The sequence below is a fragment of the Argopecten irradians genome, chromosome 2 (assembly GCF_041381155.1).
Source record: "Argopecten irradians isolate NY chromosome 2, Ai_NY, whole genome shotgun sequence".
NCBI lineage: Eukaryota > Metazoa > Mollusca > Bivalvia > Pectinida > Pectinidae > Argopecten > Argopecten irradians.
Genome location: NC_091135.1, coordinates 48,670,739 through 48,683,414, shown reverse-complemented (window position 1 = coordinate 48,683,414; position 12,676 = coordinate 48,670,739). Strand labels below are relative to the sequence as shown.

Genomic DNA, 12,676 nt, shown 5'->3' with positions numbered 1-12,676 from the left:
CAGTACTATAATGTCCGGTTTTCTCTCTTACAAGGCAACTGAATAACTTTATATTGATAACGCATTTGGAATATCCCCATGTGTCATAATAGGAAAGATGATATTCTAGTGAACTTAGCTCCAGACCGAAAACCAAGAGTATATCAAAAGAACGAAATAATTACTATCATTTGGATAAAGCAATTCCATTGCGATTGGGTTTATGAAACAATCTTTTAAAGTTTTCATTTTTTCGCTAGAATTATGGAAAACTACCAAGAGATCTTAAAAGGTTTGCAATCCAATCACAAGTACCTGCCAACATGGTATAACTACGACGAAGTTGGATCAGAGCTGAATCATATATGTACAACGGAGAACTCTAATTACTACATCACAAGAGGGGAACTGTCTGTACTACGAGACAAAATAGAGGTATGAAGTTAATATGGGATTTCTGATTCATCAAAATTAATTTATCTCATACAGAAGATCTTCCTTCAAATGACATTTCATGACGACACTTTCCCATTCACATAGAATTTAGTGACCTTACACAGAATAATTTTGTGATTCAGAAACAGAACTTTATCTCGTTTGTACGAACAGTTGTAAAATTCGTTTGCATCTCTTAAAGAAAGACAAAATTTGGTATCTTAATTTTTCCTAATCAACCTTTTCCTAACGCCTCTCTTGCCACTGCCTCACAACATTTTACATTGAGTTGTCGCCCCTGTGAGGAAGTCTCTGGGTTCCGGCCTTAGACGAGACACGCCATAATAGTTGTTAATAAAACTTAAAACTTCTCAACCAACCCATTCTTTAAGATGAAATGCTTGCTCCATACATCGTTTTGTTTCTCACTCTGCTTATATGTAGCTCTAACCTCTAATCACTGAATATACATCATCATCTATTCTACCTAAGATATCCCAATTACGGAAATTGAATAGTGTTCAAAATAGTTTACGCCCTGCTTGTCATTTTCTTTGTTTTATAGCAGAAGATAGGCTTATTCCAAACCGTTAATCATACTTGATCAATCTATAATTAATAGCTCACCTCAACTTTATATCGCTCATTTGTAGAATATCATTCCACGAGTCCCGTACCAACTAACGCTGGTCGACCTTGGATGCGGAAATTGTCATAAAACACGGTTTGTTATCGATGAACTGCTAAGGAGACAGGGGACATTGTCGTTTTATCCAGAAGACATTTCAGAAGGTTAGATAGGTTTCTGTTATCCCATAACTTCTAGTGTTGATATGGAAATTTCTTCATTTTTTTTTTAAATCATGAAAGCTTGTTCACGAAATTATATAAAACAAATTATGTATATGGGGACTTCGTCATGGAAGTGTTGGTGGATAGACCCTTTAAGACACCAAAACAATTTTGCAAAATTCTTTCAAAGTTAAATTGTCATTAATGTGCCATCACTGGTAGAAAAAATAACATGTTATTATTTGCTTAAATAATCTATTGAAAACCTCAAGTTGTGATTAATTAAGCTTTGAAAGTCATTCAAAGACACGGACAAACGTTTATAACGCTTGTAAGCATTTGCAACAATACAGAATAGTTCTTGCTTTATGTGTTTGGATGAAAACATATCTGAAGAAGTCATTTTATAATTACTTATATGAATTTTAAAATGTTAAATGAAATAGAAGACCAATAATACTATGTTTCACTGTGTGTACCCATTTAACTGTAGTGTAGACGTAATACTTAATACATTTTTAGCTGTGTTATTAACTTACATAATATATAATAATAATAATAAAAAAAGTCCAGCTGTTCCGATATCAGAATGATTTTTTAAGTGTTCCAGCAAAATTAATGTATTTTATTTTTCTTAATTTTTGAGAAAATCAACTTTTTATGTCCCTGTTCCCCCGATGCAAAAATTCACTTGGAAGGTCTTTATCACTTCGGTGTTGATTCCGGTTGAAAACAAGCGTTCTAACGCCCTTCGAGTTTGCGAATTTAAAGTCAACAAAAGTAGCGGAACAATATCAATAAACAAGATATTTTCAGCACTAATATCGAGATTAATCAGGCATAGAACTCGATACCAGGTAATAAGAATTTCCTGTAACAGTTGCGATAGGAAAATATTGCGATGTGAGTAAATAAATGTTTAATTTCTTTATTTTGATAACCGTTTCTGAATTGGACGATTTGATCTCGAACATTCCAATGACGTCACTTTTTAGTCCTCTATGAGCCCGGTCGATTCGACCGTGCAAGCTGGCGTTTGGAAGGAATAAGCTTTCATTTGTGGTATTATGGTGGCAATTTGCACTCATATACAGCATAACATAGTTTAAAATAATAGTGTAAGTTTATCTTGAAACATTTATTATTTAAACGTCACTTTGACAAAAAGAAAAAGAATCAGTAGGCCTAGGCTACAATGTAAATCTTACACCGTTTGTGGATACAATGCTTCGTTTAGTAGATGAAATTCCTGAAATATTGCTCAAAAACATCATTAACATGCTTCTTAAACATATAATTAATGATTTGAATTGAATATGTTTGACATTGTGTGTAAAAAATTTATCTTGGTCTTTCGCCGTCGAAAACCGATGAAACCGCGGTACTGGGTTGCGAGCAGCTGTAGTGATTTTTTCGTGTTTTTTTTTTATTCATTAAAAAAGAAGCGATCTTTGAAGACTTAAACATTCACATGAACTATCATTAGTCCAAAAAGTTTCGGCAATAGCATTCATTTTTAGGTCACCTGAGACGAAGTCTATATATTTTGCAGAAACCTTCCATAGCCAAAGGTCAACCAAAATTGTGAATTATATGGTCCCAGCCCCCCCCCCCCCCCCCCCCCCCAGGGCCCTGAGGGGTGGGGCCAAAAGGGGTCAAATAGGCTAAAACTTCAAAAATCTTCTTCTGAAATTCCAGAAATGGCAGAATCAAATACTCTTCATAGATTGAAAGGTCTTGAGGTCCTTTACAAGAATTGTGAATTATATAATCCTGGGGTCTCACGTTTCCCCCTGGGGAGGGGGTCAAGTTTACTATAGTTTATATAGGGAAAACACATTTTTGAGCATTATTTGGTCATGTGTAATAGGAAATGAGTCAAACTTTGTTGGAATTATTAGCCTGAGATAGTATTTTAACATCATATCCATATTGGTCCTGGCCGACCCCCAGGGGCCAGATGGTGGGGCCAAAATTGGTCAAAATGGCTCAAATTTCAAAAGTCTCCTTCTGAATTTACAAATTTGATGGAACCAAATACTCTTCATAGATTCGAAGGTCTTTTTAAGGCCCTTTACAAAAAATGTGAATTTCATGGCCCTGGCATCTCAGACTTTCCCCTGATTAAGGGTCAAATCTATTTTAATTGATATTGGAAAAACACATTTATGAGCATTATTTGCTTAATTTTCAATAGGTCAAACTTGGTTAGAATTATTACCCTGTGATAGCATTTTAGCATCATATCCATATTGGTTCTGGCCAACCTCCAGGGGTAGATGGGCGGGGCCAAAATTGGTTAAAATGACAAAAATAAGAAGAAAAAAATCTTCTGAATTCACAGATTTGATGGAACTAGATACTCTTCATAGATTGAAAAGTCAGTTATAAAATCAATGACTGGATTCAAGGGCCCGATGGGCCAATATATAGTGTTTTTGTGTCTTTGTTTCATTCTGTATCCGAACTCAGGTGACCGCTAAGGCCCATGGGCCTCTTGTTTTGGATCTGTTCCCGACATCGACTGTATAGGCCTACCTGCAGTTATCGTGATTTTTGGCCGCGACGAATCACCGAAACGGACTGAATCGGACCGCAACGAACCGAATCGGACACCGAATCGTACCGAAACTGAATCATTCATGGCTATTTTTCATTTTAAAAAGTACTTTTTTCTATAAGCTATTATAGAATATGTAATATATTGTGTATGCAATTAACCTGACAAGTAAGTGAAGTGGCCATGTATTTGTAGTAACCGTGATGTTCACGTTGTATTTATAATACGATTGCATCGCAACATTTCGTGCAATTAGATAATAATCTATATATTTCATCATAAATTTAAGTAGATTAAATAGGACTAAAATAAATTCTACTATAGGACATGCTAATTCATATCATATTATCCGTTTATACAAGTCGAAAAGAAAAAAAAACCCGATTTATGATGTAACAATTTATTATTAGCAACAAATTAAATGTTAAATGCAATTGAATATAAATAATTTAGCTATAACCGTATACAATAGATAACAAGCATAAATGACACGTTTTAACAATAAGATATAACGTGATGGATATAATATGTAAAATTGGTTCATGATTAACTTAAAATAGATATAAATTATATAATATTACATGACTTTATGAAATTGTTACATGATTAAAATTAAAATAAACATAAAATATACTGTAATGAAAAATGTATAATGGTAAAATTTCGAAAGCATCAGCTACACATCGTGCACCCAGGACTTGGGATCGAGGACCCTGCTTTCGTAAGCCCCATTTTTATTTAATTATACCCCAAAAATCATTATTCATTTATTGCTAATTATAATTTCATATTGTCAAAGTACAATAGCTGTTGTTTTCACTTTGAGTTCATATTTACTAACAGAGACTACGTATATACACTGCACGCTCCAAATCATGAAGTTGATATTATAAGCCAGTATACTAACGAAACATATCAAGAAGAGAAATTTCTCATTACAAACATAACTTGAAAGGATCACTACCTTTCCGAAAATATCTTTGAATATTTAAAAATGGAAGGTAATTCGAGATTGATAATTTTGCAGAGTTGCAAAAGTTATCAATTTACTTTCAGTGGCTACACTTATTAACACCTTCATAACAATTTAATCAAGATAAATAAGATGTTAATTCCATAAGCCTTACTGCACCAGACGGCAAACAGAAAAATAAATCATTACTGTTAAAAAAGATTACGCAGGTAATCTTGCATTTGTTTGGGGTTGTAACTTCGTAGTTACATATTAGGCCATCAATATATAATTTCTTACGTTACTATTGCTTTTAATAATTTTTTGATTTTTGTTTCGGAAAGGTAGTGGGCCTTTAAAATTATTAATAAAAAATCCGACATTTATCAAAAAACACTCTGAATTGTATGGATTTTGAATTCTCAGATTTCTGAATAGTCTATTAATGTAAATTGGAATACTATTAGCAACCTCAATCATGATTAAGATCTAATAAAATTGATATGAAATTAAAAATACTTTGTGGGGCGATACACATCATAAAGCAAAATCATATTTACTCCTTATTTAACATTAATCACAAGCGTCATCAAAGTTGATGTAAAATGAAAAAAAAAATACTTTGTGGAGTGATACACAATTATAAAGCAAAATCATATTTACACATCAATCACACTTTAATTAAACAGACAATAATAGTTCATTTATATTTTCAATCACTAATTTCTTGCAGTGCCACTTCGCCAATAGTGTGTGATATGAGTCTGTACAGCGTATTTTGTACATATTTACAGTCACTTGTGTATATTTGTAAGAATAAATCATGTTTATAAATAAATACTCTGTACATTTACATTTTGTAGTTAGGCGATAAGCTGTGATTGTCAGAAGTGTCATAGCATCACTTGTCATGTCTATCACAGATCATTCACTACCTAGTATAGTGCGCCTGACGAGGCGAGAAGCTGTGATTGTCAGAAGTGTCACATGTCTATCACAGATTATTCACTACCTAGTATAGTGCGCCTGACGAGGCGAGAAGCTAAGATTGTCAGCAGTGTCGTAGCGTCATTTGTCATGTCTATCACAGATCATTCACTACCTAGTATAGTGCGCCTTATCCTCGATACTCCAGGGGTTCCAATCACTTACGACCTCTACACCCCTGGACTATCTCATAGTGAAATTGAAGGCAGCTCAGCAGGAAACATTTGACCAATCACAGGCTAGCAAAGATTTCTATTGAAGACTACCGAGAGAGCGACGCCTAACATCAAAGCCACACAGTCAACCACAGTGTACCGTTATACAGCTCTTTTGATGTACATCAAATGACTAAATTACCTGTTCTATTCTGTTGCCTCCAGTTTTACTATGAGATAGTGCAGATGTGTAGAAATCGTAAGTGATCGGAACCCCTGGAATATCGAGGATGAGTGCGCCTGACGAGGCGAGAAGCTGTGATTGTCAGAATCTAGTCATGCATTGCCTTCTTGTTGATAGTCATCGTTCTTTCTGTCCTACGACGTTTTCTTTGTCCTGGTTTCTTCCCTAATGTTCATGGTACTTGGCATTTCATTCGTCCGTCATAAGATGTCGTTACCGTATCTGTCACTGGTCCGCGTTTGACTTTAGCTATGAGCTTGTTTTTTTGGTCAGAAGTCAAGGACGACCACCTAACCTTGTCAGTCCTATAACGTCCTAACTGTTCGGTCAATCTGTATTGCCCAGTGTCAATGATGGCTCTCCTGAAATCTTTATGTTGTACGCAAGTAAAGAGTTGAGAGCTTCTACAAAATCGACTACAGGTTTTGCTTTCCAATCAACCAAATGTTTCAAAACATGATTTATGGACTCGCAATTATTATTTGTCCACTGTTTTTCTACTGAGCCTAATCTTTGTGGTTCATTGACCTTTTCTTTTAATAATGGTTTTAACCTACTAGAAAAGTAATTTCCGAACTCAGGAGAGACGGATTGGCACGCAGTCTCAAGTTCGTCACTTCTCTCGTCAAACGTGATGGAGTCATCAGCGTTCGTCACACCGTCTTGTCCAAAAATGTCATTTATCAGTCGAATTCGGTCACCCTTGCTGATACCTAAATTTGTCATTTTGTCCACAGTGTTTTGTCGCAAGTGTCTGGTACAGAGTACGTGGGTCGAGTTTGGAAATGCGTTGACTATAGCTTTTTTCATAGCCGGTTCAAACATATTCCCGTAATTAATCTCTCTAATATATCAAACATATTCCCGTAATTAATCTTTCTAATATATTCAACATATTCCCGTAATTAATTTCTCTAATATATCCAACATATTCCCGTAATTAACCTCTCTAATATATCTAACATGTTCCCGTAATTAATCTCTCTAATATATCAAACATATTCCCGTAATTAATCTTTCTAATATATTCAACATATTCCCGTAATTAATTTCTCTAATATATCCAACATATTCCCGTAATTAATCTCTCTAATATATCTTACATATTCCCGTAATTAATCTCTCTAATATATCAAACATATTTACGTACATTAATCTCTCTAATATATCAAACATATTCCCGTAATTAATCTCTCTAATACATCTTAAATATTCCCGTGTAATTAATCCCTCTAATATATCAAACATGTTCCCGTAATTAATCCCTCTAATATATCAAACATGTTCCCGTAATTAATCCCTCTAATATATCAAACATATTCCCGTAATTAATTTCTCTAATATATAAAACATATTCCCGTAATTAATCTCTCTAATATAGTCAACATATTCCCGTGTAATTAATCTCTCTAATATATGCAACATATTCCCTTTATAAATTTCTCTAATATAGTCAACATATTCCCGTACATAAATTTCTGTAATATATCTAACATATTCAACTTATGGCCGTAATTAATCTCTCTAATATATCTAAAATATTCCCGTAAATAATCTCTTTAATATATTCAACATATTTCCCGCAGATCTTCTGAACTTTCAATTCTTACCACCGGCGGCAATTTTTTTTTCTTCGTTTTTTAATATATCATTGAAACATGCCTATTCAAGCTATTCACAAAATCGGGTGAGGGCTACATGTACATGTAGCTATTACTAAAAAATAAATTATTATATATCTGAGGATTTACATCGGATACACGGTCAGTATCTTAGAGTAGGCCAAGGACGTATCCTTGAATAAGCCTGTTAGTTTTATTTTGGTGTCAACACGGAAAGACGAGATGACTCCTGTCTCCTGAACATTAGAACAAATCATTTATTTCATCTAGGCAAAATTCCATATACCGCCTGCAAGGAGATGTCCTAGGCCTATCGCTACCCACCATGCAATCGATCGTGGTCTTATACATATGTATTATGTAACTTTTCATCGATATTTGATCCACATATAACCGTCTTCGCCAGTTATATTTAGAATTATGAATATGTGGAAGGAACGTGTGTACAAGATAAAAACAACCCATCTCAACTGCTATTCCGGGACCGTGAAATGTAATATTGGTCACCTCAGCCCAAGCACAGGGGCACGCAAATGACTCATCATGTAAAATAATTGCTATGTACGTCAACATGAATGAAAATTGCGAAAAATGTATTATATATTATGTTAATATCGGTTAGCTTGTAATGATAATACTTATAATAATAGACTTTATTTAGAGTCGATAATACTTTGAGTCACATACTCGTCTTCCAAGTGGTCGACATGAAAATATACAATATTTACAACATGGAATATATCATAGGCAATACATATTACAGCGTTGCATGTATTATTATAATGGATATCACAGTCAGATTATCACAGAAAATAGTATTAAAAATTAAAAAGACACTCATAAAGTTCATGGTGCATAAATATATGGAAAAATAAAAACACATCTTAATGAATTAATGTCTAATATACATAAATGCAAATATGAGAAAAGAATAAAAAATGACAGAATATATGCTATGATAGCATGTAACAACATTGTAAAATTAAAACCTATAATTGAAGGTATTGTAATTCTCAAACTGTTGAGGACTTTTGGCGGTGAATAACATACTAAAATTTCATCTTGATTCGTGTTAAGAAATAAATTATATAAATTAAAATAAATACATTTCAATATTTCAATTTTTATCATTTTTTGTAGTTCTCCCGACCTGATTCAATTACAATTGTATTTTTGTTTGTTTGTTTAGATTTTCTTTTAAGGTCGTCGAAACAACTGGCAGAAGAATATGGCGATGACCTGGTTATAACCCCGATACCTGAAGACTACGTAGAAGGAATAGAACAACTGAAGTCAGTTAATATTATTAACACAATACATGCGTTCATTGGCCTTCCAAACGTTCTCACATATTAATAGGACGGTCAAGTTCTGCTTAGTTTCCCAGTTCTGACCATTAAAGTAAAGAAAAGTTGAAAGCATTGAAAGCGAGGCTGCGTGGAAATGTAACCACAGACATAGTGAGCCGGGAGGACGTTTTAGAATTCCCATACTTTAAATTAATTTTTTCGTACGCAGACAGATTTTGACGAGAGATTTTATTTTTCTATTTCATAAGAAATAATACTGGATACATTCACACCATTTTTACCAACTTTAGCCATCCTTGCCCGACTGTTCACTTTAACTATTTGTCACAATATGGGTTCACATCATTCAAATTTTCACGACAGTTAACAGCAGAATTCGATTTTGAAATACCAAGCTTTGCGTCTTTTGTATTAATTTTCAATTGGATAGTTATATTAGCAACTCAAACATTAAATTGCTGCCGAAATAACATTTCAAATTAATTATATTCACATTGAAAAAAAATCAGCATTTTGTTTTTTTAATTTCATAATTTTCTTGTAAACACTTAAATGTTCTTGGAATGTGTAAGGGATCGTTCTAATGCCATTATTATCATGATGGTATTTTGTGAATGATACCTTGATAGTCTATTTTGCAGAAAAGTGAAAGGCCCAAAGTTTATTCTGTGGCTGGGCAGTATCATCTGTATGTCGTATGCCGACCAGGTGAACATGCTGCGCCTGATATCCGCCATGATGACAGGTATGGCTTTCGTGGAAGTTTTAGCAAAAGACCAATGCACCGCTACATCAACTAAATATTCAATATAACCATACATTTGATTTACCATCTCAGATAGGCAATTTCTATTTGGTTGTAGTTCTTATTTATATCATAAAATAAAACATTTTGGAAACTTTACACCATAACTCAAATTAAACTGTTAGTTGTAAATTGGCTGTACAGGACCTCTTTGTAATCACCAGGGGCTAAAGTCGTTGAATATTTACTGTATGCGCTGTGTCTTTGGAGTCTGTTGTATTCATGTTGTGTCATCGGGTTTGGTTTGGGCTGTAAGTTTAACGTCCTCTTAACAGCCAGGGTCATTTAAGGACGGCCTCCCATTATGCGGTGTCTTACAGTGTCTGGTGATATTGCAAATAATTGCTATCACTATAGTGCTATCTAGATGATGCATACTATCAAATCCAAAGCAATCCATAAAATTCTGACATTTAATCGGTTTATTTAAGAAAAATAGTGTAATTATTGATACATACTATTTATATATATATTGAATGATTTTGTATATTTAGGTAAATTGTTGAATATAAAAATAATAGTCAAGCGCAATTTTGAATTCCAGACAAATGTAACCTCGTATTTAGTGCGGACATTACACAGGACAGAAATACCATCCTGAAGGCGTATGATGACGAAGCAGGTAAGACAGTGTGTCCTTCTTTTTTGCTTCATGATCTGGATCAATTCTATTTATTAATAGATGCGGTAACCTATGTCTCCGTGCATTGTTGACCAATTCACGATGATTACGGGTGGTTGTTTATATAGTCACTATTCAGTAGGAGTATTTTGGGACGGTGTTAGAAAGATCCTTTTCCCATTATTAAATGGATCATCCATATACATCCGATATTTGTGTTTGATAGTTATTGATAATTTAACTTCTGTATCTTATATCGTCAAGATATTTATATGCAGAGGATAAGATGACTGACGTCTCATGGATCTGGACATTTCAGTTGCGTAGTCCGATGTGGTTTTACGGATAAGTGTAGGTACATTGTATCTGTATCAAAGGTTCTGGCCCCAGCCTCGGCACCTTACAGGATAGTGTGATGTTATATTCCGTAATTGTTATTATATTGATAAGATGTCTGGTTATATAAATAATACTAACATACTCTAGTATCTCTTTAAGTGAAATATAGTTTCTATGTCAAGGCTAATATGGTTCTTCTTTTTCTTAACAGGTCTGATGCGGAATTTCATTCAGAACGGTATTACGAGATTGAATAAGGAGACTGGAAGTGAGATTGACAAAACAAAGTTTAAATGGGAAGTCGACTTCGTATTGAACAAGGACCCTTATTCAGTGAGCTACGTGAGGAAGTACATGGAGGCGAAGGAATCAGTGCAGTATAAAATGCGTAAGTGTAAAGTAGACTGTGTGAGTCGTCCAAATGTAGCATGAAACGTTTACCTCAATGCGTATCTGCTATCTTTTTTAGTGTAAATCGATTTGGAAATCAGACTAAAGTTAAATTTTAAAGTTCTACGTATAAGTGTACTTATATGGGTAATTGATCTTCTCAGCTGTTTTAAACGGGCGTAAAAGGCCTGAAAGTATTTTTGTAACGATGCCCATCTTTTGAAGGTGATTTTCGAGTAATGCTAATGAAGGACGTTTAATTCTTTATTACATATTCATTTATAGTGATATCTACTTATTAGTTTGGCCACAAATTTAAATGTTAAACAACAGATGGTTAGTTTTAAGGTTCTACCAAGTTGTAGATGGGAGGCTGGCTATATATCTCCCTGATACAGTGGAACTTCTTTATAGTACTTTGGAGCTGAAGCAAAAGACCAAGGACATCGAATAGTTTGTTGGTTGATTGGGCTTAAAAGTCCTATTATCAGCCAGGTTCATTTAAACGAAAGCATGGGTTGCGTGTGTGAATGTCTGTTTCCGAAGGCTGCGATATATTTGTGTTGTGTCTTTTATAGTGGAAATTTAATTTTAGCCAGTTTCTATTGGATTTTTAACATTAGCTTGACACTCACCTTTGGGTAATAATTCCTGATCATAGTATGATATAGATCTACTCCGGTGTCTACATCCGTCACGAAACTTAAAAAACTTATTTTTTTTAAATTTTAACCTAGACACAAAATTATTTTTCAGCTCAACTGAATATGGATTTTACAATGAAGATGGGCGAAAGACTATATTTCCACGAAGGCGAAGGATTCAGCTGCAAATACACTTTGGAACAGCTACGCAACATTGTGGAGAAAGCTGGACTCCGCCTCACGGACACGTGGACAGATAAAGATAAACACGTGGTCTTTTGCAGATGTACAACTGTATAGAGATACTCTATTGTGTGCATATCAAATGATTGACAAACTTTAATATATAAACAGATCGTAACAATATAACCAGGATGTGGCCAGCTTATAATCATGTATCATATTTTACTTCGCTTTGGGATAAAATGAAGCCGACTTTAAAAAGTCAATGAGTATGTCGTTTATGTAATCAACTATCAGGGTATAGAATGCCTCTTTCTTGTCATCACTATAACGCACAAGTACATTTCTCAAATTTATTTCTAGGTTTACTTGATGATTCCTCCTATTGACAGCAATAAGGATTAGCTGGCTGCGCGGAACTTGAACTGTTCGAATTGCGCATGTTACTCTCATTACACAAGTCAACTGGTCGTAGAATTTAAATACATGTTTCGCTTATATTATTCGTAGGCTTCAACTTTGGCTCTCTTTTGAATTTTCTGAACACCTCTTGTGATACAACACTTCGGCCAGATGATGTGTGCTGGTCGGGATATCTGTCAGAATGCGTCAGTGATATAGCACTATACAATTAACAACAATTAGCCAATTACAAAT

At 34.2% G+C, this 12,676-nt stretch overlaps 1 protein-coding gene across 1 annotated transcript; it reads left to right on the top strand.

Moving 5' to 3' along the window:
* Window positions 1-243: 243 nt before the first annotated feature.
* On the top strand, window positions 244-12,472 carry LOC138316681 (histidine N-alpha-methyltransferase-like). Its single transcript, XM_069258348.1, has 7 exons — window positions 244-414; window positions 1,068-1,206; window positions 8,916-9,018; window positions 9,678-9,781; window positions 10,386-10,463; window positions 11,014-11,190; window positions 11,949-12,472. The coding sequence occupies exons 1-7, from the start codon at window positions 244-246 to the stop codon at window positions 12,134-12,136; spliced, it is 960 nt and encodes a 319-aa protein (XP_069114449.1). The 3' UTR covers window positions 12,137-12,472.
* The last annotated feature ends 204 nt before the right edge of the window (window positions 12,473-12,676 follow it).

Bases quoted from the DNA above. Each gene is read 5' to 3' on its own strand.
- LOC138316681 (XM_069258348.1), top strand. From the start codon at position 244: ATGGAAAACTACCAAGAGATCTTAAAAGGTTTGCAATCCAATCACAAG. The intron at 9,019-9,677 runs GTCAGTTAATAT...TCTATTTTGCAG, and splicing joins GAAGGAATAGAACAACTGAA to AAAAGTGAAAGGCCCAAAGT. The intron at 9,782-10,385 runs GTATGGCTTTCG...TTTGAATTCCAG, and splicing joins GATATCCGCCATGATGACAG to ACAAATGTAACCTCGTATTT.